This window comes from Moschus berezovskii, chromosome 20 (assembly GCF_049115385.1).
Source record: "Moschus berezovskii isolate FMDL1 chromosome 20, NW_MosBer_1.0, whole genome shotgun sequence".
Classification (NCBI taxonomy): Eukaryota; Metazoa; Chordata; class Mammalia; order Artiodactyla; family Moschidae; genus Moschus; species Moschus berezovskii.
In genome coordinates, this window is record NC_142479.1 from 20496122 (window position 1) to 20523892 (window position 27771).

General features: G+C 56.9%; 1 protein-coding gene across 3 annotated transcripts in view; it reads right to left on the bottom strand.

Moving 5' to 3' along the window:
• Positions 1–8531: 8531 nt before the first annotated feature.
• Positions 8532–27771, bottom strand: part of CUEDC1 (CUE domain containing 1) — an 88392-nt gene continuing 69152 nt past the window's right edge. For all 3 annotated transcript variants that reach the window (XM_055399190.2, XM_055399205.2, XM_055399199.2), the window contains exons 3-11: positions 25762–25889; positions 20479–20605; positions 19599–19791; positions 18479–18562; positions 16673–16744; positions 15827–15920; positions 14705–14763; positions 12744–12814; positions 8532–9981 (exon numbers count right to left, since the gene is read on the bottom strand). In XM_055399190.2, the coding sequence (XP_055255165.2) occupies positions 12747–12814; positions 14705–14763; positions 15827–15920; positions 16673–16744; positions 18479–18562; positions 19599–19791; positions 20479–20605; positions 25762–25889 (825 nt within the window). In that variant the 3' untranslated portion in view covers positions 8532–9981; positions 12744–12746. The remainder of the gene's footprint in view (positions 9982–12743; positions 12815–14704; positions 14764–15826; positions 15921–16672; positions 16745–18478; positions 18563–19598; positions 19792–20478; positions 20606–25761; positions 25890–27771) is intronic.

Consider the following 27771-nt stretch of genomic DNA (forward strand, 5'->3'; position numbering starts at 1 on the left):
GAGCAGAGCCTCCAGGGCGTTCAGGCTTCAGTCGGTGCAGCTCCCTGGCTCCAGAGCACAGGCTCAGCAGCTGTGGCACGCGGGCTTAGTTGCTCCCACACACGTGGGATCTTCCCAGGCCAGGGATCAAACCTGTTTCCCCTGCATTGGCAGTGGATTCTTTACCACTGAGCCACCAGGGAAACCCCTGTATTCATTTCTGAACTTTTGAATCTAAGGGAAAATCTCTTGGGAAAGACTCTGATGTGGGGAAAGATTGAAGGCAAAAGGAGAAGAGGGCCGCAGAGGATGAGATGGTTGGATAACATCACCGATTCAGTAAACATGAACTTAGGCAAACTCCGGGAGATAGTGAGGGACAGGGAAGACTGGCGTGCTGCAGTCCATGAGGTCGCAAATAGTCAGACATGACTTAGTCAACTGAACATCAACAAATCCAAGGAAATATTTTGAATCATGTACATATAAGCTCTCTCTCAAGAGTCCATTATCTTTGTCAGCAAGAAAGAGTGTCAAGCCATCCCAGAGTCCTCTTCTGCGAGGCTGGTGAGGGGGAGGAGGGGATTGTCTCATAAGCTGTTACTGTGTCTTTGCGTTATCTCACTGAATCCACACACCTATCCACAAGCGGCTGTCCTTATCCTCATTATAGCTGAGAGTGTGAGGCCACAGGAGGTTAAGTAACTTGTCTGATAAGTAACAGACAGAGCTGGGCCTCCAGCCCCGCCTGGGCACTTTCTGGGACTCCACAATGCCCCTTACCCATGCCTCTGGCTGGAGACTGGTGGGCTGAGGAAGACAGGCCAAAGAGGCCCCAGGGGCCGGGGACAGGCTGATCTGAGGCCAGGGGCTGAGAGGTGGGTTTCACGGCTGCCTCGGGACCCTCTGGAACAGGGAAGAGAGAGCACAGATCTGGCCGCTGGGCCGAGCGTGAAGTCCTAGGCAGGTCTGTAAGACCTTGCTCTAGGAAGAGCAAACACGCTCCCAGCTAAATATAGGCTTTCCAGGCTTCAAAACAAGTTTCTAATTCTGTCCAAGTCAGAGCCAGCTGCCAACCCCGACCACAGACACACTTCCCTTCTCCCACTCAGGCCTGCCCCGTGGGCCACCGCCGTTACCCAGTTACTGCTGCTAAAGAATGAGAAGGGCTCATTCCAAGTTCAGGGAGAGGAGCCAAAGACCCAAACCATCTATGGGGGAGGGATTGCAAGGGGGCAGTTTTCTCTCGAGATCTTCTTAGGGAAGTCCCTTCCTCTTCTGAGCCTTTAAAGTTTCCCCTCCAGCATCCTATTTCATGTTTCTGTGACTGAGAACAGAATATTAATGGGTAGAGTAAGGGTGGGTTTCCCAGGTGGAAAGAAGCCACTTGCCAATGCAGGAGACATAAGAGATTCAGATTCAAGCTGATCTCTGGGTCAGAAAGATCCCCTGGAGGAGAAAATGGCAACTCAGTCCAGTGTTCCTGCCTGGAGAATCCCACTGACAGAGGAGCCTGGTGGGCTACGGTCCATGGCGTCACAAAGAGTCGGACACGACTGAAGCGACTTAGCACGCACGCACACAGGATAGGGAACCGTGGAGACGTGGCAGCAAGATGGACTGGGAACCCTCTGAGCCTGCAAGGGGAAGTGTGCCCTCCAGGGAGCATTCGCTCTTCACGCAGAAAGAAGCTAGGGACAAGCAGAAGGGACAGTCAGGGGTTTCTGTCTCCTTATCCAGGCCTCTCAAGCCTGCAAAAAGCTGATGCACCTATGCCAGGCACCACTCCAGAGACCTGGATTATCTCCTCCCATTGTTCAACTCCCTGAGGCCATAGGTCATGTCCTGACAGTCCTACAGATAAGAGAATAGAGCTTGTAAACTCTCCGGTGGCTCAGAGGTTAAAGCATCTGCCTCCAATGCGGGAGACCCGGGTTCGATCCCTGGGTCGGGAAGATCCCCTGGAGAAGGAAACGGTAACCCACTCCAGTATTCTTGCCTGGAGAATCCCATGGACAGAGAAGTCTGGTAGGCTACAGTCCGTGGGGTCGCAAAGAGTCGGACACGACTGAGCGACGGAACGGAACGGAAACTCTCCAAAAGGCCATGCTTGCGTGCATGCTCAGTCACTTCAGCTGTGTCTGACTCTTTGTGCCCCCATGGACCATAACCCGCCAGGCTCCTCTGCCCACGGGATTCTCCAGTCAAGAGGACTGGAGTGGGTCGCCGTGCCCTCCAGTCAAAAGGCCGTATTCCTTCCATGAGACCACTCAGCCCCATTTTGGCCCACTGTATCACACTGTAGATGTGCCCACTAATCCTGGCATCTTGGAGACTTAGGTAACTTTTCAAGACTCTGTTTCCCCAGCTGACATCTGCCAGCCCTCTGAGTGGCCTGTTGCCAGATTAAACGCGATCATTCCTGTCAAGCAGGAGTCACAGTGCCTGGCACACAGTGGGGCTGGCGAGCAACAAGCAAGTCTAGCGGCCATTACAGCATTGCTCTGGCTGTCGTGTCCTATAATCCACTGATTGCCACCTGAGGCTTCGGCCTTTTGATGCTGTTTCACAGATCACCTTAATGTTTTCCTCTCTTGTTAAATGATCCATTTGTCCCAGAAACATTTCAGCACCAACTGACCCAGTGCTGAGTCCTAGAGAAACTGGCTGTCCAGAGAGGAAGACAGAGAGGCAAACCCATAATTGATGTCATACGCTGACTAATTTATTGACACTGTTGACCGGCTCGGCCTGCCACAACAAAAGACAACAGGACAAATGGCTTGCACAACAGAAATCTGTTGTCTCATGGTTCTGGAGGCTGGAAGTCAAAGCGTTGGCAGGGTTAGTTTCTGCGGAGTTTGGAGTTCCCGGGTTTGTAGACAGCTGCCATCTCCCGCGCTTCACACGGTCTTCCCTTTGTGTGATTCTGTGTCCTCTGCTATGACGCCAGCATACTGCATTCTGGCCCAAACTAATGACTTCATTTTAACTTAAATGCCTCTTTAAAGATGCTGTCTCCAAACACAGTCACGTCCTGAGGTACTGGGACCTCCAGGATGAATTCTGGAGGAACGCCATTCAGCCCACAACACTGAGCAATAAGGCCTTGTGCCGAATATTTCCATTTTCCCACCCAGGGTCACACCCTCTCTGTGCCCTTCTTCACCCTGCTCTGTGCCCCTGGAGGCTGACTTCTAGGACTGCATCCTCCAGCCCCTTGCCCTCTGTTCCCAGTGGGGTTCCAGCTGGTATCACCAATGGGTGGCATTGGCCTGGGACAGAGAAGAAGGAGGTCGAAGTTGCTCCCCACCCCCGCCATCGCCCCTCCCTGTACAGGTCGGGACCATAAAGTCCGCAGGGCAGCCTCTTCACGCCCAGCTCTCCCCAGGCTTTGTCCCCTCCCTTCCTTTTAGGCCTCGACACGGCCGGCTGTGCCCATCTGTACCAGCTATAGGGGCCAGGCCACCCTGGTGACTTCCCTACACTCTGCCCACATTTTTGTAATTAGTGCCCAGGAACGTCTCTGACAGAAAGAACAAGAGCATCTCCAATGGCATCTCCAATGGCAGAAAAGCTTTGGCAAGTCGATGAAATCCTGAATACTGCCGCTTTGGTGGGGGGCCAGGGTCAGGGAGCAGTTAGCTGTATCTTTGAGAGAGGAGGTATGCAAGAACATACATTCAGTCCACAGGACAAGGCCCGGGAAGATGAGGCGCACGGAGGTGGGGGGTCCTCAAGGAAGCGGCAGGAGGGCCCCCTCTCACCTCCGGGCCCAGACCCTCCCCGATTCGAGGCCCACGCCTCCACTTCCTCTCGCAGTCAGCCGGAGGGTGTGTCAGCCCCAGCACACACTCCACTGGACTGGACAGATGTGTCCCCGGGGCCTGTCACTCCCTCAGCTTATCGCTCCCATATGGCTGGCCTGGTGTTGTAACACTGTCTGCTTGTCTGAGTCTGGGCCTCTTTGAAGCAGCAACCAGGACTCTTATCTCTGCCTCCTGACACCCAGCCCGGTGCTGGGCCTAGAGCTGACTCTTAGAAAGAATTTTCTTATTGAACAGCACTGAGAAATAAAACCAAGATAGGGCAAATGAGGATGCAGTGATCTCAGCGCTCCCCGCTGGAGGCCTTCCCTGGGTGCACCCATGGGAAGAAAGCTGTGGTTCAGTGGAAGCAGTTCTCCACCCCATCACGCCCCGGGTCACTTCCAGTCCTGGCTGGCCTCTGTGCTTCACTGACAGATCCCTTTACAAACCTCTGGGCCTCAGCGTTGTCATCTGTGAAATGGGCAACATCACAGCACCCATTACATAGCCTTGTTGTAAGGCATCAGAGGGTTAATACCTGCAAAGTGCTTAAAACTGTGCCTGGTATATAGTAATTGCTCAACAAATAGGAGTAATGATGATAATGATTTCTGACCATTCCATGCCTAAGAGCAATAAATCACAACTTAGTCAATCGTGTGTGTTAGTTGCTAAGTTGCATCTGACTCTGCGACTGCATGGACTGTAGCCCATCAGGTTCCTCTGTCCATGGGATTCTCCAGGCAAGAATACTAGAGTGGGTTGCCATGCCCTCCTCCGGGGGTCTCCCCAACCCTGGGTCTCCTGCAATGCAGGCAGATTCTTTACCATCTGAGCCACCACGGAGCACACCTAACAGTTTTGAAGGCATTTTCATACGGCTGCCCGTTCAATGCTTCAGCAAACAGCAGCCTCATCCCCAAGAAGAATTCAATGGCTGCCCAGTCAATGTGTCAGCAAACAGCAGCCTTAACCCCAAGAAGAATCCAGTTTAGGCAAAGGAGAGAGAAGCACTCTATGCCCACCTGCCCTGGGAGGTCTCACGGTATCACCGTGGCTCCTGTGGTAGCCAAGGAAATAGGAGCCAGTTAGTCCTGACCTCCGGAGAAGGCAATGGCAAGCCACTCCAGTACTCTTGCCTAGAAAATCCCATGGACAGAGGAGCCTAGAAGGCTGCAGTCCATGGGGTCGCTACAAGTCAGACATGACTGAGCAACTTCACTTTCACACATTGGAGAAGGAAATGGCAACCCACTCCAGTGTTCTTGCCTGGAGAATCCCAGGGACAGGGGAGCCTAGCCTGGCGGGCTGGCGTCTATGGGGTCACACAGAGTCAGACACGACTGAAGTGACTTAGCAGTCCTGACCTCTGGTTATCAAAATTAAAGGGCAGTTGGAATCATGCTATGGGGTTTTCTCAGCAGAAGATGAGACCCTTGAAAGTACACATTTTGGGGCTGGTATGGGCCCTTCTTTTCTTGGGGAAGGCAGAGTTCTCCATCTTTAATGTGCCCCTAAATCTCCTAGAATTCTTGGAAAATGCAGATTCTGACTCAGTAGGTCTGGAGTGACGCCTGAAACTCTGCATTTCTAACAGACTTCCAGGCTGACACCAAGGCTGCTGGTCTGCAGATAGAATCATAAACTTGTCCAAGTTTGCCCCAGACTTCCCTGGTTTAGCACTGAAATTTTACATCAGAGGAAGCCACTCAGTCCTGGAAAACCAAACAGTTGGTCACCGTATCCATAGACCACACTTTGAACAGCAAGGTCAGAGCAAGGCAGGCTCGTGCTGAGTTTGTATTAAGCTCCACCAGTCCTTCCTGCAGAGTCCCTGGAATAATTCTCCTGGCCTGATTAAAAAAAAAAAAAATTGTGACTCTATTGAAATGACAGGGTAGATGCTGGTTTTGTGGGGCCTGAAGCTTATATAATCTTAGTGGCCCTTTTAAGAAAAAAAAAAAAGTACAAAACTATCATTGCAATTTTTACCAAACGTAAGACCATGTGAACAGAGTAAACGTCCTCTGTCTGTTTGGCTTGAGGAAAAAACGTGCTCAGGTCTTCTGGGAACGCGGCCGTCTGGCCTTGCAGTGGCCAGCAACTGCACTTCTGAGAGACCACCACCAGGTGGCAGTAGACCCACACAGCCCCCTCAACACCCCACCTCCCCACCAACTCCAGAAACTTCCAAACCTTCCTCCAGCTGGCCCAGCCAGCTAGTTCAAGGACTATCAGTCTAAGGCTGTGATGATGGGCAAAAGAGTGGCAATGCTTCTCCGTCAGCAGCACATCTGCCATTTGATGGAAATGCTAAGAGACTGTTTTTGTTACTAAAACCAGACAAAGGATGCTAACAGCTGACTTTCGGGCATGCTGTTGCAAATGCTTTGAAGCAGGTGGACCTTTCTGTGCTGTACAAACTGCATTCATCCAAGGGTTCTAAGTCTAACCACCTGTTCCCCTACCCGAGTGTATCGCCTAGTGTTCAGGCGCCAGCTTGGCGTTCAGCTGAAAGTGAAAGTGAAATTCACTCAGTCGTGTCTGACTCTTTGTGACCCCATGGACTGTACAGTCCATGGAATTCTCCAGGCCAGAATACTGGAGTGGGTAGCTGTTCCCTTCTCCAGGGGACCTTCCCAACCCAGGGATCGAACCCAGGTCTCCTGCATTGCGGGCAGATTCTTTACCAGCTGGGCCACCAGGGAAGCTGCCTGGGTTCAAATTCGGGTAGTACCACGTACTGAATAAGGACCTGATCATCTCTGTGCTCCTGTTCCCTAATCTGGGAAATGGGAGTATTAATACTGACTTCATGGCATGGTTGCGTGATAAAACAATGTAAACAAAGCACCCCAGAAAAGTGACTGACACACAGTAAGCTCTGATAAGCAGCTCGCAGCATCATCATTGTCTTCTTCAAACCAAGTTCTCCTGTGTTTCCTGCGACCTCAGCCCTCTAGCAGGTGCCTCAGGACACTAGAGAGGGGATTCCCCGGCAGCTCAGTGGCAAAGAATCCGCCTGCCAATGCAGGAGGCATGGATTCAATCCCCGGTCTGAGATCCCACATGCCTTGGAGCAACTAAGGCCGGGTGCCACTCTACTGAGCCTGCGCTCTAGAGCCTGGGAGCCGCAACTCCTGAGCCCGACGTGCCACAACCACGGGGGCCCGTGCACCCTAGAGCTCACGCTCTGCAGTAAGAGAAGCCACTGCAACGAGAAGCCCATGCACCACGAGTGGAGAGCAGCTCCCGCTCACAGAAACGAGAGAAAACCCTGCACAGCAGCGAAGACCCAGTGCAGCCAGAAATAAACACATGAGCCTAGAGGGAGGCTGAGACCCCTGCTGCGGTCATGAACAGCCTAGTTCTTCTGGGCATAGCACTCTCTAGCCGCATCAGCTCCTCTCAAGCTGGGACTGAGCCCCAAGAACAGCAAAGCATATAAAGTGGGAGGGGCTCTGGTTGGACCAAGGTCCAGAGTGTCGGGCTCATTTTTGCAGAAGATAAATCTGCAGGTATCACCTTGTGGACACCAAGAGCCCAGAACCCACAGATGAGCAGAATGGAAAGGTCGATGGCTGGGGCAGTCACCCGGCCCAGCCCGACTCCTTCCTGGGTGCTCTATATACTGTTCAGCCAGGAGGAACTCATGGAACAGGGGCCTCCTCTTCTGCACTCCTGCAGGGCCTGGTAAGCTTTCTTTGCCTTTGTCAGCAAAGTGATGTCTCTGCTTTTTAACATGCTAGATTTGTCATAACTTTCCTTCCAAGGAGCAAGTGTCTTTTAGTTTCCTCTTGGTTTGCTGAGGTCCAGGTTCGGCTTCCCAGGTGGCACAGTGGTCAAGAATCCCTCTGCCAATGCAGGAGGTGCAAGAGACGAGGATTTGACCTCTGGGTCAGGAAGATTCCTGGGAGTAGGAAATGGCAACCTGCTCCAGTACTCTTGCCTGGAAAATTCCATGAACAGAGGAGCCTGGTGGGCTACAGCCCGCGGAATCACAGCGTAGGACACAGCTGAGCACACAAACAGAAACTCCAGGTCTGTCTGGGGCATCAGCGGGTATGTCCATCTCGGAGATCACTTTCATCTACCTGGGCTGGGGGCAGGGCAGGGGTCTGAGCAGAATCTTCTCTTAGGGGAGGTAGGAGGGAGCTGCATTGTTTATCCAGGAGAAAGGCCACTGAACTCCAACATGGCATTGGGGAAGACTTGGCCTGGGTGACTCGGAGCCCAGAATCAAGATGTGTGTGGTTGAAGCCACAGGGAGGCCCACTGCTCAATACCAGGAAGAACTTTTTAACCTTGACAACCGCTTTGTCTGAAAAGGGCACCAGCTCCCTCCTTGGGCAGTGAGCTCCCTGGCCCAGAAGGCAGTAAGGAGAAAGCCAGAGAGATTTGGACTGGAAGATCTCTGCGTGCCCTTTGAAGTCTGAGACTGCACATTCCCGCAGCCCCAGGTGGCCGATACTCTGGCAGCTGTCTGTTTATTTAGGTAGGTGATCGGCTGGAGCTTCTGCAGCAGACTGTCGGCAAGCAGTTTACCTTCCCAGGCAGACAGGAAAGCGGGCTGCCCAGCAGGCGGGTGAGGCTGTGGTGCCACACAGGTGTCACCGGGCCTGAGAGGCTGCGCCCCGGGCCTGGGGGAGCTGCGGGTGTGCCAGGCCAGCGGCCCCGGGGCGCAGGGGACCCGAGGGTGCAGGGAGAAGAGGAGGGTCAGCCCAGGTGCTGTCCAGTCAGAGCACCAAGAGAACACCAAGTCTTTATTACACCAATTCCTACGAAACAGCTCCAGGAGAAAACCCACACGGAGGGGAAGAGACAGAACCAACAAAGTCACACGAGGACTGGGGCTCCCCGTCTACTGTGCAGGGGCTGTGGGGGATCGGTGGGGAGCCGAAGGGCAACCACACTTCTGCAGGGCGGGGAGGCAGCCAGGGTCCCCCCGGGCACTGCAGGGGGAGCGCCAGGACTTCTATCTCAGGGTGACTTGTGGTCACCCAGCCCCAGCGGGCCTGCCGTCTCCTCTCAATGCCCCAACACTGTGCTGCTGGGCGGGCTCCCCGCTCCAGCTGGAGCCTCTTTCCCACCCAGGCTTCCCCCAGGTCAGCGCACCCCCATCTCCGGGCGGGGGGGCCACAGAGGCGGGGCTGACCGCCCCCCGCCCCTCCCGCTGACAGTGGCTGGTGCTGGCTCGGGTCTGTAAGTCCCTTGTTCTCCCCCTGGCCATTCACCTTGTCGCTCTTGGCAAGGGGCACCCAGCACGCCCTTGGGGCCTGGGGCTGCAGGCCGGCTGGCAGCCTCTTCTTCATGCCCCCAAGTCCCACACCTTCCCGGGGTTACCAAGGTACTGATCACTGCCCACCTGGAGGCAGCAGAACTTCTAGTCCAGATGGGGGCTCAGCGCCGCTGGACAGGGGCTGCAGGATCCCATCCTGAACCAGCTTTTTGTCTTCTGCCAGACTGAAGACCATCACCCACCCCCCAACCCCCAGCTAGAATCCTCCAGCTCCAGGGTGGCCTGTCTCCCGACCCCCCTGAGGACCCTTGCTAGCCCCCAACGGAGGCAGCAAGGAGGCCATGCAGAGCAGGCAGCACGCACGGCTCTGCAGGGCCCGTCATCCCTTAGACAGGGCTCCAGGGACCGCCTAGGGCTCTGTGCAGCGGAGGGCCCGGGCCAGCGCCCCTTGGGGAGGCCGAAAGGCAGGAGGCCACGGGGATGAAGGGCCCAAGGTGCCCAGAGGGAGCTGGGATGAGAGTGGGGGTCAGGCTGTGTCTGTGGTCTCTCCTGCAGGACAGGAGGGAAGCAGGGGCTCCACCCTCCGACCAAGAAGACTCTGGTAGGACCATCCTCCCCTTCTGGGTATTACCACCTTGCCTGCTTTCTGTTTTGTTGGGTTTCTTTCTTTTTCTTTTTAACAGAGGAGGGATTAGCTCCTTCATTTCCATCCATTCCCCTTAGAACAGTCTGGTTACATGAGGCGCTGTGGTTTGCTGCTGCCTCCACCCTCCTCCCTTCCTGCAATCACAGCGGGCAACTCGGAAGTTCTGAGTCCCTTGGAAAGTGGCAGTGGCTGGGCTGGACTGTGGCCAGAGAATCACCGGGCCTCAGAACACAAGCACCATCTGTCCGACGGCAGCTGGAGTGCCTCCGCCGGTCGGATCGTCCCCGGCAAGGAGGAACTGCTGGTATCTGCAAGGAGAGAGGGATGGGAGAGGTCTTTTTCACCGGAGCCCTGTGGGCTTCCCTTATCACGAGTTCCTGGAGAAAGTCTGGGGCAGAAGCTGCTAAAGACAGGGGCCCTCTCCTTCCCCCAGGGACTCTGTGTCAGCCTCGGAACTTGGGCTGGGGTCACACCACACCAACGCAAGGTCCTAGGAACATCAACGTGCAAACCAGGGGGGCCTCCGGCCGCTAGAGGTGGAGTGGGTTTCTGGAACGCTTGGTGGATGTGAAGTTTCTGTCTGTAGAGAGCTGAGAACTGTGCCGGATGCCTGACCTCTTCTGTGACCAGAAGCAGCAGGAACTCAGCAGAACTACACGGAACTACACCCAGGGCGCTTGTAGGGGCAGAAAAGCAAAATGGGGCCGGAACTTGGTGGGACCCCCACACCAAACCAAGGAGCCTTCACGCGGAAGACCCACTCAGAGAGCGAGGGAGAGACGGGACTCAAGAGGCGTCCTGGTGATGGCTGAGAGAGCAGGGGCAGGGAAGAGCCCACAGCGGTGAGCCAGGTGACGGGAGTCTGTAGGCTGGTGAGAGGGATAAAGGAGAGAAGCGAAGGGGGACGTCGGGAGGAGGGGACTGTCTGGCTTCAGTGAGCGGACAGCCAGGGCCAGGAAGACCGAGGTGGGCACAGCGGGGGCTGTGGGACAGATCCGGAGAACCAACATGGAGTCAGGCTCTGGAGCCAACCGCACACGAGTGTCGCCATCAAAGAGGCTGGGGGCACGGCTGGGAGAGTGGGGCATAAGGAGACTTTGAGGGGGGTCAAGGGCAGAGCTGCCCGGAGCGCTGGGGGCCCAAAGGCACACAGAGAAGCAACAGCAGAGAGAAAGGGGGCCCGGGATTGCCGCGGGAGACAACAGGCACAGCGCGCAGAAGACAGCCCAGGGGTGGATCGGCCAAAGGCCCCGAGCAGGCAGGTGGCCGTGAGTCAGCCTGGGGGTGGGGGGCAGCCAACCCAGCACAGCGAAGGAGGGTGCGGCTTCTCTGCAGGTTGGGTGGCTCAAAGAATATAGAGGACTCCTGGCTTTTAAGGTGGGAAGCAGGGGGATGTAGGCTTGAGGACGGAGCTAGAAAGGGAAAAGGTGGACCGCTCAGGAGAGAAATAAGTGATGAGCAAGCTCCTGACGGGGGGTGGCTCTGGGCCAGCGGGAAGGACGTGGCAGTAACGTTGTGTGGGAGGGGGTCCTTCCCCTGGCTGGGTTTGGTTTTGTATTTTTTCCCAGCATTCCAGATGACAGGGACAGGCGGCTGCAGCCACATGGGTGAGGAACGCCTCAGAGCACAGTGGGGGTGAAGGGGCCTGATGGAGGGTGCAGTGGCGAGTCAACTGGACGTGAAGGCCAGAGGCCCAGGCTGAGGACAGAGGGCCCAGTACTGTCCCTGGCTGCGTCCCCCACACTCTGCCCCAGCACAGCAACCGGGGCAGGGTGGGCAGGCAGCCTTGTGACAGGGGGAGAGGCGGGAGGAGGGACCGGGTCCTGGAGCCCTGGAGGAGGCGTCAGCATCCCCTGTCTGCCCTGGGAATGGTCCTGGAGGAGGCATCAGCATCCCCTGTCTGCCCTGGGAATGGTCCTGGAGGAGGCGTCAGCATCCCCTATCTGCCCTGGGAATGGTCCTGGGGGAGGCGTCGGCATCCCCTGTCCCTCCCTGGGGCTGGTCCTGGGGGAGGTGTCGGCATCCCCTGTCCCTCCCCAGGGATGGCCCTGGTGGAGGCGTAGGCATCCCCTGTCCCTCCCTGGGGCTGGTTCTGGGGGAGGTGTCGGCATCCCCTGTCCCTCCCCAGGGATGGCCCTGGTGGAGGCGTAGGCATCCCCTGTCCCTCCCCAGGGATGGCCCTGGTGGAGGTGTCGGCATCCCCTGTCCCTCCCTGGGGCTGGTCCTGAGGGAGGCGTCGGCATCCCCTGTCCTCCCCCAGGGATAGTGCTAGGGGAGGTGTCAGCATCCCGTCCCTCCCTGGGGGTGGTCCTGGGGGAGGTGTCGGCACCCCCTATTACTCCTCTGGGGATGGTGTTGGGGGAGGTGTCGGCATCCCCTGGTCCTCCTGTGGGGGTGGTCCTGGGGGAGGTGTCAGCATCCCCTGTCCTCCCCCAGGGATAGTGCTAGGGGAGGTGTCAGCATCCCCTGTCCCTCCCCGGGGATGGTCTTGGGGGAGGTGTCGGCACCCCCTCGTCCTCCTGTGGGGGTGGTCCTGGGGGAGGTGTTCCTCCTCTGGGTATGGTCTTGGGGGAGGTGTCGGCATCCCCTGGTCCTGGGATGCACAGGAAAAGAGAAGCAAAACCAGCCTGCAGGTCCAGTGCTCTGGCTAGAGACAGAGCTGCCTTGAGAGGGGCCATCGCCTCATCGCCTCCACCACTGAAGCCCAAGCCGGCAAGAGGAGAGGCAGTGTGGATCCGGCCGGGGTGAAGCCATCATGGCTTTCCTCACACTGTTCTTAGTGAGCTCTGTGAGTCCTGGACTTTACTGTCAACCGTGTTGTCAACTATTCAAGGTCAAAGCTGGTTTGTCTTTTCCTGCTCCTAGCATCTGGCACAGGCAGGTGTGATTATCTTTTGTCTAATGAATAAATAATGGAGAAGATGCAAAGCTCCACGAGCTCCCGTCACAACACCTCGGGGAAGAGCCTGGGCCCTGCACCACCTAGGTGCCTGAGCCTGCCGCCCCCACCCTGGGGAGACGGCCAGGGCACGCAGCCGGCAGTCCTGGGGAGAGGGGCCCCGGGGCTTACCTCCTACTGCCCTTCCTTGAGCACTTCCTCCACCGCGGGCACCTCCTGTCGCCTCCCCCGGAAGTCTTCATCTGAAAAGCAGAGGAAAGGCCCTCAGCCTCCCCACTGCACAGCCTCGCTCAGGCACATCGCCCAGGCTGGGGAAGACAGCTGACTCTGCTCTCTCCACCGCAGTGGCTGAAGCACACGCTGACCCCTGGGGGCGGAGGAGAGGCTGGAGACGTGGGGTCAGGACCCCTGCCTGCCGCTCTGCCTCAGTCTCTGAGCTCGGAGAGCTCAAGTTCTTCCCTCGGTTTCCTAATCCATAAAATGAGATGGAGGACGCGGGACTGTCCTGATGACCTCCAAGGCCCTTCTAGCCCTTGTTGAGGATGTATCCTGACCGCCAAAGGGCCCTCCTGCTCTGAGGCACCAGAGCCAGAGCTCAGCTGTGGGCCCAAGGGCGTCTGAGGCAGGGTCTCGTGGCCCACACGCCATTGGGAGGGACTGAATGGTGGCAGAAAGGCCTCTGGGCCCGACACCGAAACTGCCCAGAGCACGGTTCTCAAGGCACGATCTTTCCATGCAGCTGGGCTTGTCTGTCCCCCCACACCCAAGAGAATACTCCCCAGAAGCATCACCCGGCTCTGTGTGCTCCAGGCAAAGATCTAGGTGGAGATGTGGCTGGGCCCCTTTCAGAAGTGAAAGGGAAGGACAGGCAATGTGGACCAGGTTCAGTTCAGCCGCTCAGTCATGTTCGACTCTGCAACCCCATGGACTGCAGCACGCCAGGCCTCCCTGTCCATCGCCAACTCCCGAATTTACTCAAACTCAAGTCCATTGAGTTGGTGATGCCATCCAGCCATCTCATTCTCTGTCGTCCCCTTCTCCTCCTGCCCTCACTCTTTCCCAGCATCAGAGTCTTTTCCAGTGAGTCAGTTTTTCACATGAGGTGGCCAAAGTATCGGAGTTTCAGCTTTAGCACCAGTCCTTCCAATGAACACCCAGGACTGATCTCCTTTAGGATGGACTGGCTGGATCTCCTTGCAGTCCAAGGGACTCTCAAGAGTCTTCTCCAGCACCATGGTTCAAAAGCATCAATTCTTTTGTCACAGTCCAACTCTCACATCCATACATGACTACTGGAAAAAACATAGCTTTCACTAGACGGACTTTTGTTGGTAAAGTAATGTCTCTGCTTTTTAATAAGCTGTCTAGGTTGGTCATAGCTTTTCTTCCAAGGAGCTAGTGTCTTTTAATTTCATGGCTGCAATCAGCATCTGCAGTGATTTTGGAGCCCAAAAATATAGTCTGTCACTGTTTCCACTGTTTCCCCATTTATTTGCCATGAAGTGATGGGACCAGATGTCATGATCTTAGTTTTCTGAACATTGAGCTTTAAGCCAACTTTTTCATTCTCCTCTTTCACTTTCATCAAGAGGCTTTTTATTTCCTCTTTGCTTTCTGCCATCAGGGTGGTGTCATCTGCATATCTGAGGTTATTGATATTTCTTCCGGCAATCTTGATTCCAGTTTGTGCTTCATTCAGCCCAGCGTTCCTCATGATGTACTCTGCATATAAGTTAAATAAGCAAGGTGACAATATACAGCCTTGATGTACTCCTTTCCCAATTTGGAACCAGTCTGTTGTTCCATGTCCAGCTCTAACTGTTGCTTCTTGACCTGCAAAGAAGTTTCTCAGGAGGCAGGTCAGGTGGTCTGGTATTCCCATCTCTTTCAGAATTTTCCAGTTTGTTGTGATCCACACAGTCAAAGGCTCTGGCACAGGCAATAAAGTGGGACCAAGTTGGGGGGACCGATTTCTTTGGGTCACCTGCCCACCAAACCTGATATGTGTCCCATAGTTGGGAGTCCCCACCCTGACAGGCTGGGTTCACCTGTGAAACACCCAGGCCCTACTCTTGGAGGACTGCCCATCATGGCAACTCAAAGCTCCAGCCTCCCTGCCCTCTCCTTCTTACCACAAGCATGGCCCTCCACGTCATCCAGGAGGTTGGCCGTTGACGCCGCAGCCCCTAGCCTGCCGGGCCGTTCAGGAAAACTGTCCCCGGGGTCGGTGGGCACTGCCTCGGGGCTCCCAGGCCTCCCCATTCCCTGACCCTGGTCTTCTACCTCAGCCAGAGCTCAGGAGGCCTCCCTCACAACAGCCTTATCCCCTGCCAACGCCCCAGTACTTCCCACAGGCTCCTTTTCTAGGGGTCAACTGAGTAGCCAGGCCCTCACTCTCTCACCCAGCTCCCATCTCTGGGGACAACTTTCTTTCTGTTCTCATTTGGCTGCTCTGGTGGCTCAGAGGGTAAGGAGTCTGCCTGCAATGCAGGAGACCTGGGTTCAACCCCTGGGTTGGGAAGATGCCCTGGAAAAGGAAGTGGCAACCCACTCCAGTATTCTTGGGCTTCCCTGTTGGCTCAACTGGTAAAGAATCAGCCTGCAATGCAGGAGACCTGGGTTTGAGCCCTGGGTTGGGAAGATCCCTGGAAAAAGGAATGGCTACCCACTCCAGCATTCTTGCCTGGGAGATCCCATGGACGGAGGAGCCTGGCGGGCTACAGTCCATGAGGTCACAAAGAGTCACACACGACTGAGCGACTGCACTTCTTCACTTCACTTGGCTGCTTAGCATCTAATATCCTGGGCCCTGTCTGATGAGCATGGGTGGGAATCGGTAAAATTGTGGAAGGCCGTATTTTTACTGAAGGGACTAAGAGTGAGAAGGCAGGGCCAACACCTGAGAAATGAGGCGGTAGGAAGGTCTGTGGAGCAATTCAACTTAAGAAATCAGGGAAAGGTTTGCTGATTTCAATGGAAGAACCAAGTTTTCTCCCAAGATGACGAGGAAGTTAAAAAGTGGTAGGACAACTTCTGAGCCCACAGCGGGTTGACACTGGCCTGCTCCCCACACCGGGGGTGGGGGTATCAGGAAATGGCACCCAGAGATAAGGCTCCCCATGGAGACAGCAGGGGGCCAGGGAGGGTCTGTCCCACTCCCAGGGAGGGCGCGGCCCGAGGGAGCACAGAGCAGGGTTTCAGTGCCCTCCACGTCCACCGGGGCCACCACCCAGCGCCAGGAGGGACAAGGATACGACTGATGCTTCAGCAAGTGTTTCCTCTTTGACTTCCTCATCTTGGTCTTCTCCGAGAAGGCCCTGGCCAGCTCAAACAGCTTCCTCCGGGTGGCTGGGGACAAAGAGACCTGTGAGCCGGAAGCGCCCAGGACCGGGGCAGGCTGGTGGGGGAGCTACTGCAGGGGTAGCTCAGGCCACCGAGCACACGAGCAGGGCCTGCCACCCGCAGCGGAGATCCAGGTGTTCCTCCTGGCCCCGCTGGGACAGCCAGCCATGCATCTGGGCTTTCTCTCCGGCCACCTCCCCGTCTCCCCCCATCCACCTCCAGAGCTGGCTCTGGGACGTCCATGACTAATCCGAGACTCTCTCTGAAATAGGGCCTGAGGGCATGGCAGCCTTGTTCACGTGTGGCTGTGTGTCTGTGGGGACAGAGAGGGATGGGAAGGCGTGCCCGGGCTGGCAGGACTCCACGGGAAGAGGCCACTGACCTGGCAGGCCTCCCACCCACAGAAAGTGGACCGAGCTCAGCCTCCCCACTCGGTTGGCCCCGGCCAAGTAGTCGCCTCAAAGCACAGAGAATGTGAACTCTAAAGTGGGGTGGGGTGGGGTCGGGGGGTGGTCCCAGTCCAATATTATTTTTCTGCAGACAGCTGGCTCAAGAGGATTTAAAACTTAATTTGTGTCCAGACTCAGCTGCACAGGGAAGTGAGGCAGGGAAACGGAGGGAGCCAGTCAGCGATTAAAATGTCACTTTGGTTCACCAAGAATCAGCGGGCATTAATAATACCAGGTGGCTCCCTCCCCTCCCAGGAAGCCACAGGCCTGTCTGGGAAGAGCTGGGGAGGGGGCGTGGGCCGGACTCACATTTTCCCATGTGTTTCAACTTGTCCCTGAATAAGGCATCTTCAGACACAGCGGGGTTGGCATCGCTGTTTCCTAGAAGGGGGAAGACATCTCTGAGGGCCACCTGGAGAGGGACAGTGCCCTGGTCGAGGCCCAAGGCAGTGGGTCAGGACTGCCTCCCCAGCACAGGGGCTCAGCCCCACCCTTCCAGGTGAGGAAGGGCTCCCTAACCCGGAGGGAGCTTCAGGCAGAGAGTCACACTAGGCTTCAATGAGCATTTGCTTCCTTCCTCATCCAAGTCTCATTTTCCCCTTTTCTGTAAAAACCATGTGTGGAGGGCCGGCTCCCAACTGTCTGCGCCTCTGACCACTTTGAGTCCCGTGAAGGCTCTTTGGGAGCTTGAAATCAGCTGTGATTGGAGTGTTCACACCATGGAAGCTACCAGATGCTAGGCACCGGGGCTTCCCCTGCACCCTTACAGGCTGTTTAAAGTTCACCTGCACGTGGCCGGCTAGCCTGCTTCCTGATGCGGCGTGAGAATTAACACGGCAGTGGAAGGAGACTCAGGGCACACAGCGGGCACCCGCCATGGGGATGCCCTTCTCCCCCGGCCAGGGTCCACCTCTCCACGACTCCCCCAGACAAGGAGTTTCTGATTCGTTAGACCACAAGCAGGAACAAGAACGGGGCGAGTCCCTAAGTCAGAACCCAGCCGGCCGGCCGGAGTCTCCCGGATCACTCAGCACCCACCTGGGTCCCTCACTGCCCCCCCAAGGCCCCCACGCTAATCCTGAGTCACCTTGTCCACTAAGGCCCCGTGAGTCATTCTGATCCATCTCAGCCGTCCCGGTGTCGATGGTTAATTCGGGATCAGGGACACGCGGCTGCCGTTAACCCCCCCGCGGCACATCTGGTGGGGCCTAAGCGCCCAGCCTGTTGCTTATGAATCAGCTCCACAGGATCTTCTCTCTCCAGGCTGGGATCAACCGAGTCCCCCCTCCTGCTGCCCCCCTCCCCCACTCCACCACTCAACGCAAGATCTGTTTGGGGCAAAAGCTGCACATTCTTCCTCTGAGGCAGGAGGCCCGTGTGCGCGTGGCGGGCACTGGCTGACCAGGGCCACTACACTTACACACACAGAATCCAGATGTCGAGAGTGGAACTGGGGCTCTCAAGGGGTCCCCAGTTCAACCCCCATCTGTGCAGCCCAGTAGCCTGCCGTCCACCCCAGCCCTCTGTCAGCCACTTGGGCAATTCCTGCTTCTCACTGTCTTGTATATGAAACTTTCAAAATTCTCTTCCTCCAATACTAAGGCAGGGGCTGGCCTGGGGGGAGATATTCCCCAACTACCAAATGAATGAATGAACCTTCCCCAGATGGATCCTCCCTGTCCCCCAGCGTGTGCTGGCTATAATTAACAAGTGTGTCCTCAGCTTTGCTGGTTCAGGCTTCCTGTTTCTTGGAGGCATCTCCTGCACTCCCCACAAGGCCATAAGCTCCCCCGGGGTAGTGCCTGGGTCTCTGAGCCCCTTGCCACCCCTGGTGCCCATGGGACATTATGTGGCGTGCTGTGTCCCCTTCTTGCCCAGGCTCCAAGTGCCTCTAAGGAGCAGAGCCGGTCTGCAGGCCGGCCCTGGGTGAGGGCTCCAGCAGCCGCTGGGTTGGCAGGAACCAGGGCTCACCCCTCAGGACGTATGATGATAGGGCAGAACCGTCCGCTGCAGCCTGTTCCCCACCCTCTCTCCAAACTCCAAATATGCAGACACCCCTGGGCTGTGAGCCCCCTACACCCTCCAGGCCTCTCTCTCTCGGGAAGGCAAGGTTACCTGGGACAGGAGAGGGAAAGTCAAAGTCATTTCCCACGGCCACACTGCTGGATGTAGATTTCTGGGACTCGTATTTCAGTCGATCTGGAAAAGGCCCACAGTCTGGTCAGGTGAGCTAGTTCCCACCCGGGGCCACCTGAGCTGAGAGTTGGTTGGAGGCCAAACCCTGAGAATCACTCACACACACACACGTGACACCTATGGGCTCTCAAAGAACCAGAGAGCACCGCCCTGACAGCTGCCTAGAATGTCAGAATGTCAAAATTGAGAGGCCCCTGAGAAACTGGGTCATCCAGCCCTTCATCTAAAAGAAAAGGCCTGGAGACTCCCAGCATCTTTACCGCAGAGCTTGGACCAGCCTCTGGCTCCTCTGTCTCAGGCCAGACTTTCCCCTGCACACCATGCTCCTGACCACAACACACTGCCAGTCACACACATGTAAACACAACACCCCTCTCCCACAGGCCCCTCGCTGTACCCCACCCCAAACCTTCCCACTCTAAAGGGGAAGGCAGCCAGGCTCGGGGGAGTTGGATCCTTGGCCCAGAGACAACCCTGACACCCTCAAACCCTCCAGAGGCCCTGCTCTAATGTCCTCTGTTCAGGGAGGCATGCACCCTGGCACCCACCTACCCAGCCCCTCTACTGCTGGAGCTCCAGTCACACAGGGCAGAAGCCAGTGCCTGGCACAGAGCAGAAGTGCGGGGGAGGGGCAAGCAGGGGCAGAGCTCAGAGGGCGGCCCTCTCTCCCCTAAGTCCTGGTGACTTAGGTTCCTGTGAGCAGAACTCTGCTTCCCAGATGGCTCTAGTGGTAAAGAACCTGCCTGCCAGTGCAGGAGACATAAGACACGCGGGTTCGATCCCTGGGTTGGGTCCACTGGAGGAGGGCATGGGAACCCACTCCAGTATTCTTGCCTGGAGAATCCCATGGACAGAGGAGCCTGGTGGGCTACAGTCCATGCGGTCGCAAAGAGCCGGACGTGACTGAGTGACTAACACTTTCACACTTTCACCAGGACAACTCAGACCTCCAGCTCAGAGCCGCAGGCTAAAGCCAACATGGCCGCCTTAGCCCGCGCGCGCGCGCGCGCGGCTGCAGCACCCCCACCCAGGGCACCACCTCTCTCCAGCGCGAGCAGGAAGTCGCGGTTGCGCTGCAGTTCCTTCATGAACTCTTCGTTCTGCAGGAAAAGCGCAATCCTCTCGTCCTCCAGGTACTGCTTCCAGCGGCTCTCCTGGTCCCGGGGCTCAGGCCCCGCCGCGGGGGGCAGGCTTCCCTCTGTGCTCGAGAGCTTGGAGCCCCTGGAGGCGGCCTGAGGAGGGGAGCAAGCACGCGGACCGACTGCTCACAAAGGCGTGCGCTGTGCCAGCACCCGGCGCACCGGGGTGCACACGTCCTTCCCGGGATGCTGCAGCCATGCCCTGTGGCCAGGACCTCCTCCACCCAGATCGCGCTGCTAGCCAAGACTCGACTTAACAGACCAGAGCCCTCTGTGCTGAGGAGCATCAGGAGCTTAAGAACTACTCCCCACCTCCCCAGCTTGGCACCTTGGACCCTCCCACCAGCGTTCCCTTCGTCAAAACCTGAATAGTCCTGAAGAGTGATCTTCAAATAGCTCATACTCATACTTTCCTTGTCCTGGCCATCTCAGAGGAGACTGCTTGCAAGAGCCAGCACCCTGGCCCTTTCCCCAGGGAAGGAAGGAAGGAAGGAAGGTGCTCTGCCTTTCTGCCACTGAATGACCCCCCACCCCTGCCCCTGCCCCCCTCCTGCGAGCCTAAGGTGATGCCAGTCTCCAGAGAGCATCCTTAGGGCGGTCCCCTTCCTGAATGGAAGGGGAAATCTTACAGGCCCTGATGGGGAAGGAAGCTTTTGGTTCAGCCTTCTTTCGCTACCACCCCAGGGCAGCTTAGCCTGGGCTTAAGCGTCAGGGAGGGTCAGTGACTGGCGCAAACACAGAGACGCTGCACAGCCTGGGGGTGGGGGGGACCCCTGTTACCTGTATGCTGTCCAGCTGCTGGGGCAGGATGCGGAGAAAGTCTTCGGGGAGGTTGCCCAACAGTGGGGGGTTCCAGTTCCGGTAGCGCCTCTGACTGGGAGGGGGCACGGAGCCCAGCACGTCGATGCTGGAGGGCGACAGGTGAGGATGAGGAGGGAACAGTCAGGCCCACACACAGGTGTCCCGGCCCATCACACCAGGATACTGCTCAGAATGGCACCCATGTGCCCAAGCTTCCGGCTGCCTCCAGCACAGAGGCCCAGCCCTCTAGCTCCCCTCGCAGCCAGGCCTGGGCTGACCCCTCGCCTCTGGGCCTGGACGCCTACTGCGCCAGACACTCACTGCTTCCAGCCACCCAGTGTCTGCAAGGTCTCTGGGCCTCGGGGCTTCCCCGGCAGTCCAGGGGCCACGACTTCACCTTCTGATGCAAGGGGTGCGGATTCAGTCCCTAGACAGGGAGGTGAGATGCCACCTGTGTCTTGGCCAAACAAACAAAAGGTCTCTGGGCCTAGAGAGGTCTGCGTTTGCGGAGCTCATGTTAGGTGTTGTGGATCTGGACACGGATGCAGGGGTCACAGCCCTTCAGCCTTCTGTCTCTAGCATCCAGGATAACACGAGCTCCTGGGTGCTGAGTGACAGGTGTGCTCCCAGTGAACAGACAGGCAGAGCAGCCTCCCGTGTCGGTTTGCTGGGATCAGGTGACATGGGCACACCAGCATCCCTAGAGGGTCAGCAGACCCAGGCTCCAGACCTGGTGGGTGGCCCGGGGGAGACCGTGTCCCCTGTGGGGCTGTCCCCTCATTTGCAAACCCCTGCCGCCCTGCCCAGGAGTGTGGGAGCCCCTCATGAGGCTGCCTTGAACAGCAAGCTGGAAAGGCACGTGGAGGGTGGGACCAGCAGGGGCTGCTCTCCTGGCCGCAGGCAGAGTCCACAGCAGGAGGGGGGATGGGAAGGGGGCTGTGGGCACGTGCCCGCCCTGACCCCCCGGCCTCCTGCCCTGCCGTCCCGGTCGAGAGCGGCCTGGGGCCGGGCCAGGAGCTCCCCACAGCTCCCTGGCGGCCTGCAGCGTGGCAACCGCAGAACACGTGTTCTGCTGAATCAGGAAAATGACACACAGAGAAGGCAGGCGAGGGCCGGGGGCGGTGGGGGCCGCTCTCACGGGGCCGGCTTTGATTTGGTCTCCAGCTCCAGGAATCCCGCCCGCCCACTCACTGGAGGGGAGCTTTTCCGGGCTGCCACTGACGATGGAAATAACTTCCTTTCCTTTTCTATTTTGGGCGGGTGGCCTGGCGGCCCAGGGGGAAGGGCGGGGGTGGCAGCAGACAGGATAACAAGCTGCTAAGTGCGTGGTGGGAGTGCAGCTCCAGACGGCAGCCAGGGAACCCCGGGCCCCTCTCACTGTACAGACGCAGGAATGTTCCAGAGGGGCTGGGGGGGACTCCGAATCCCGGGCACATTTCCTGCTCCATCACTCCTCCGCCTCCCGACAGAGCTGGCAACTTAATTTGCTCCAAGGGCTAGACCATCCCCCACCCCCCACCCCCACCCCCACTCTGGCACCCTGGAGAAATCGCCTCCAGCCTCACCACCCTTCCTGTAGTTTCAGGGTTCTCACTGGGACACGGGTGCCCACCCCAAATCAACCACACCCAGAGTCACCCAGGAAAGCCCTGGAGAGCGCCCCAGAGTTGCAGCTGGCCCACGGAGACATTTGTTACTGAGCACCCAAGTGGGGAAGAGGGCAAGGAACTGGAGGCTGAGGGTCCCTGGATGCTGGGCCCACGGTCCTGGAGGAGGGGGCGGGCCGAGCCCCCTACCCTGGCTCGGGCTGAGATGAGGTCAGCTCACAGCTGGGAGAGCCAGGGGGGCCCTGAGCACAGGCGGCCCAGGCAACTCCATTGTGGTCGGAAAGGAATGTCAGAAATGAGCTGAGGGCAAATGAAAACTTCCAAGGCTGTAATTTCAACAGAAGAACAGCAGGTGGCCTGTGAGGAGGGGTGCTGGGGCTTCAGAGCTAGCCTTTCATTCAGGAGAAAGAGGCAAGGACAAGCTGGGGGAAGGAAAGGAGAGAGAAGGCTGGTAAGGCTCTTCTGGCCCAGAGTTTCTGCCTCTGCACCCAGAACTAGAACCAAGTGCCAACAGACTCAGACCCCCAGGCTTACCCAAAGAATATCAGAGCCCAGAAGGATTTCAGTGACAAGCCTTCCAAGCAAGATTTCTGGTAAAGGCAAGGAGGCCCAGAAATAGATCATCCTGGTGAAACCTGGGCCCAGGGATCCCAGCATTCCAGGCAGGCTCCCTGCCTCTCTGCATCCCAGCAGCTCCCAAACTCTGCTCCACCTTTGGTCTCAAAGGCAGTCCAGTGCCTGGAGGTGGCAGAAAGGAGCCAGGCCATTCCTGCCCCACTACGCCCACCCCCCCCAACTCAACTCTGATTACCCCCAGCAGCCAGAAGGAGATGCTTAAAACACTAACATGATCCCGCCACCCTCCTGCTTGAACCCCTGGGTGCAGGATAAGGTCAGAGCTCCTTGGAGGCCGGCCTCTCAGTCTCATCGGGCCTTTTCACACTTCCTGGAGTTCACTCGGATGGGCCCCGTCTCCTGGCTCCAGGCTTTTCTTTGTGTGTGCTGTTGCCTTTGCCTGGAATGCCCTCCTGTACTCTGCTTCAGCAGATTACAGCTTGGACCTCAGGTCCTCTAGGCTGCCTTCCCTGTACCCTGTCCTATGTCTATACCTGCCCCCAGACTCTGACCTCCTTGGGAGGTCAGAGGTCAGAGTAGCAGGGTCCTTGTCTCTGTATCACACAGTTCAGTACCTGTCCGCTTCAGATGGCTCCTAAATACTAGAAACGCACGTCCCAGAAGGAGAGACTGCATGAGACCCTGGGGGCAGGGGTGGGAATCTGGGCCATCTGGGCCTAGCAGGGCCAGCCCAGAGCAAAGCGACCAGTGTTCAGAGGTGGGGCCTGCCTCTTCTGAACACCAGCCTCTGGGAGCAGCCTTAACCCTGGTCTCGGTGTTCACCATCAGAGCTGACTTCAGAGGCCTGCTGTGCAGCCTGGCTGCGACGTCTGCTGACACGTCTGGTTCATACCTGGGCCCGTGCTAAGAGCCCCCAACACAGCATCTCATTCAACCCTCACCAGAGTGCTGAGACGGGGATGAGTGTTCCCATTTCACAGATGAGGCAAATGGAGCCCAGAGAGGGTAAGCAGTGAGCCAAAGACACCTCAAGAATCAGGAGTTAGATGGCTGAGGGGCAGGGGGGAGAACACGGCCTCTGTCTGACTCCACAACTCACAGGCTCTCTTCCCTGGATCCACCCCCAGCCCAGCAAAGCCTTCCTTTCCAGGTCAGGCCCTTGAACTTCAGGAAAGGGCAGTAGCTCGTCCAAAGTCACGGGGTGTGAGTGTGGCTTCCGGAGCCTTGGTCTAGTGCGGAGGTCGCTTCGTCCCCCACCGGGGCTCCTATCACTCGGCTGCATGACCTCTGTCCTCCTCCACCCACGATACCGGGGAGGGGGAGAAGGATGCAGCCAGGATATCCCTGCCCGGCTTACAGAGGGATGCTGTCTCTGATGGGCTAAGTTTTCCCTTCTGAAAAATAGGTAGAACTATTCTGCCTAATAGAAACTGAACAATTTTTTTTGCAAAACCTTCTTGGAATATTAAAAAAAATGTCAAAGGAAAATCATTTAGCCCTGGGCATCATGACCCATCCTGGGCTACAAGGCCTACGAAGATTTCACCCAGACTATCCACTTACGCCTCCCTCATTATAGCCTCAGCTCTGCTTCTGTCCCTGACTTCAAACAATGCTCCCCACCCCAACAACTTCACAGGCCACTATCCGCTCCCTGAGCTATAGTCCCAGAGGTTTTTCTCGTTAGGGGATGACAGGACACAGCAGGGGATGGCGTTTATTGGCTCTGGAGTCACAATGGCCTGGGTTCAGGTTCGAGCTCTGTGGTCTTAGGGAAGTTATGAAACCTCTCTGGGGCTCAGTTTCCTCATCTATAAAATGGGGGTGACACCAGTGCCTACCACACAAGTTGTTAGATGGTTTGAATGCCATGGTACAGGTAAAGAAACTTGCCATTTTCTGGCATTTGAAGGGTGCTTAATAATGATAGTTGTTATTGTTAGCTATGCCTGGATGATCACAGTTTTCCACTACTACTGCCTAGGACTCCCAGGATCCCCAGAAGGCAAGATCAGTCCCCCCACCCCTCCCCATCCCAGGCCTCAGTCATTCTCAGGACAAGCAGCTCCAGGACAAGGAGAAACTTCAGTTTCAACAGCCACCTCAAACGCTTGTTGTTGCTGTTTAGTCGCTAAGTCACATCCAACTCTGCAACCCCATGGACTAGAGCCTGCCAGGCTCCTCTGTCCATGGGGTTTTCCAGGCAAGAATACTGCAGCGCGTTGCCATTTCCTTCTCCAGGGGATCTTCCCGACCCAGGGATGGAACCCGAGTCTTCTGCATTGGCAGGCGGATTCTTTACCACCTGAGCCACCAGGGAAAGTGTGATAGTTGGTCAGTCGTGTCTGACTGTGGACTGTGGACTACCAGGCTCCTCTGTCCATGGGATTTCCAGGCAAGGACACCGGAAGCCCCACCTCGATGCAGAGCCCAGAAACCAGCACTTCAGAGACCAGCTTGACTTTAAACTTCTAAATTACAGAGTCCCTGACCTGGAGAAAGTCTCCAGGCACCAGCAGTCTACTGTTCTGCTTCCGATTATCAAATTACCCTAGAAAAAGAGACTTACTCGCTCATCCCCACAATCTCCCTAGAACCCCAAATATCCACGTCATTGATTATTGATGCCTGTCTGGGAGTGAGCGCTGTGTTGCAGAGGATTCTGAGGTTCCGGCTTACCTGAGCCGGCAGGAGCATGGTGATCAGTTAGTGATGTCTGCCATGAGCACAGGAGGGGAAGCGCCAGTACACCTTCCAGGTGTCTGTCTCCTCCACTCTGCGTCTCCCTCGACTATAAACTCCCAGAAAGTGAAGGCTGAGCCTTGTTTAACTCTGTGTCCTGCTGGGTTTTTTAGCACAGCCTAGCCCAGAGTAGGAATTTAGTGGATGTCTGTTCTTGGAATCCTTAGAGCTTGAAAATTCTCCTTGGGTTCTAGCTAAATTGTGTTTTGCTGCAGTAGAGGCCTGTTCCAGGTGGAATATGGAGGGACCCAGCCAAGCTGCCCTCTGGGCTTGTTGTACTCAATCCCAACCCCGATCCTCCTGCCCCTTGTCTTGCACTCTGGGGGGAGATTCTTACCGGGGAGGTGGAGTGGGGGGAGCCAGGGGGTAAGGCCTGTCCAACACGTGCATGTGGTAGGCAGGTGGGGAGTACACGGGCGGGGGCTCCTCATCAGAGCTATCGGGTTCCAAGGTCCTCTCCAAAATCTGCATCAGAGACAACAAAGAGAGAAATATTAACAACCCTTCCTTGAACTGAAATAACACAGACAAAAAATCAAGTGTGGGCGAGGATATGCAGTCAGGGAGCTCCACTACTGCTGGTGGGAGTGGAAAGTGATACAACCACCACTCTGCAAAACTGTCTGGCTTCCTGCACTGGCACTCAGCACACAGGCTACCTCTGAGCCCACGATCCCAACACACACAGCAGACATGAATGCACATGTCCCCGGAGGAATGCTCAGAGCCATCCAAGCAAGGTTCAAAACCAGGCAAAACAACTTCACAGGGATCGCATTTGGAGCAGTGTGACCTCTGGGGATGGGGAGGCTGAGAAGGGGCATAAGGGGGATTCCAGGCTCTGCTGATGCTTCTTGACCCGAGTGCTGGTGAGACTTCACTGAGCTGCCCACTTGTGCCTTGTGAACGCTTCTGTTCATGTGTCACTTTTGGTAAATAGCTTTAACATCATTCCTACCCTCTCTCAAAGAATTTCCACATCGATGAACTCACCTTAAGCTCGAACAACTTGGCAAAGTAGGTTATGGATCATCACCCCCATTTTACAGATGAGGAAACTGAGGCACAGGCTGACTGATGAACACGGCAAAAGTTACACACTGTTTCTGGAACTGAGTCTCTAACTTGGATGTGGTGTCTATAGCAGGAGTCCCTCCTTCGGACACAATGCCGGCACACCCAGGCTGGAGTCTCAGGGCAAAGAACAGCAAAGTGGGGCCCAGGCCCTTCCTCACGGACTCCTCTCCTCATCCAGGGGCCAGAGAAAGGGGGCAAGCGAGGCCGAGGGCTGGGCAAAGGCCAGGCTTCCTGCTGCATGGACTGATTTGAACCCTTCCCCAGTGCAGTCTGGAGCAGCAGGAAGCCACCACCTGGAGAGCCCAGGCCACACAGTCCCCACCCAAGCCCTTCCCCAGCTCTGTGCCTATCTCACCTCCAAGACCAAGGGACACACAAAGGGCTTGGAGGCTGTCAACTGGCCCCAGATCTGAATCCCAAGAGAGTCTGCACAAGTCACCACTAAGAAGCCTCTGCACACCCAGCCAGTCTCAGCAGGGCCACCACGGCGGGGGGGAGAGTAGGTGAGCGAGCATGCACGCACACCTACACATACTGCCTCATGGTTTGGAAGGCATCTGTGCGCACCACCGTACCACGATCACGCACACAGTGCCACGCTTTGTACACACCCAGCCAGCCTGACCCAAGGAGGCCTCCTGCTCTGGAATGCACTAACGTTCTTTCCTTTGAGGCGGAAAGTATTTAAACAGATGCTTTTGCAGGAAAAAAAAAAGACGGTAGCTGCCTTTCGGGCCACAGCTCTCCTTACCCCGAATTTCCACAAGGAAAGGAGCGTGAGCGAGAGCACGCTGAGACCCAGTCCTCGTTCCCGGGGCCCCACGGCTCTAAGGGGCGGAGCGCCCACGGCCGCCCCTCGGCGGCCAGCCTGGCCCACGGAAGCCGGTCTGAGGCAGACGGGCGAGGAGGGGCGAGTTCCGAAGCAGCTGTTCCCAGAGGGAAGCTGTGGGGGTCCCTCTGACTGAGGCCCGCAGCAGTTGCCCCTGAGGCCTCCGCAGCCCGCCGCACAGGAGCGGGCGGTGAGGTCTTTCTCCTCAGCCGCTCCTGCCCCTTAGCGCGGCCTCCAGGGGCTCCAAGAACCAGACGCCCATCAGAGGCTCCCGGAGCAGGATGAAGCAAGAAGGCAGACAGCAGGCCAGGCACACTCTGGAAAGGCTGACCCCCAGTCTTCGGGGAGAAGTAACCCCAATCGTGCTTCTGGCCTCCCGCTCCCCTCGCAATCCCACGAAAGCCACAGTGAGGTTGTCCTTCTGGCTCTAAGGGTGCTGGT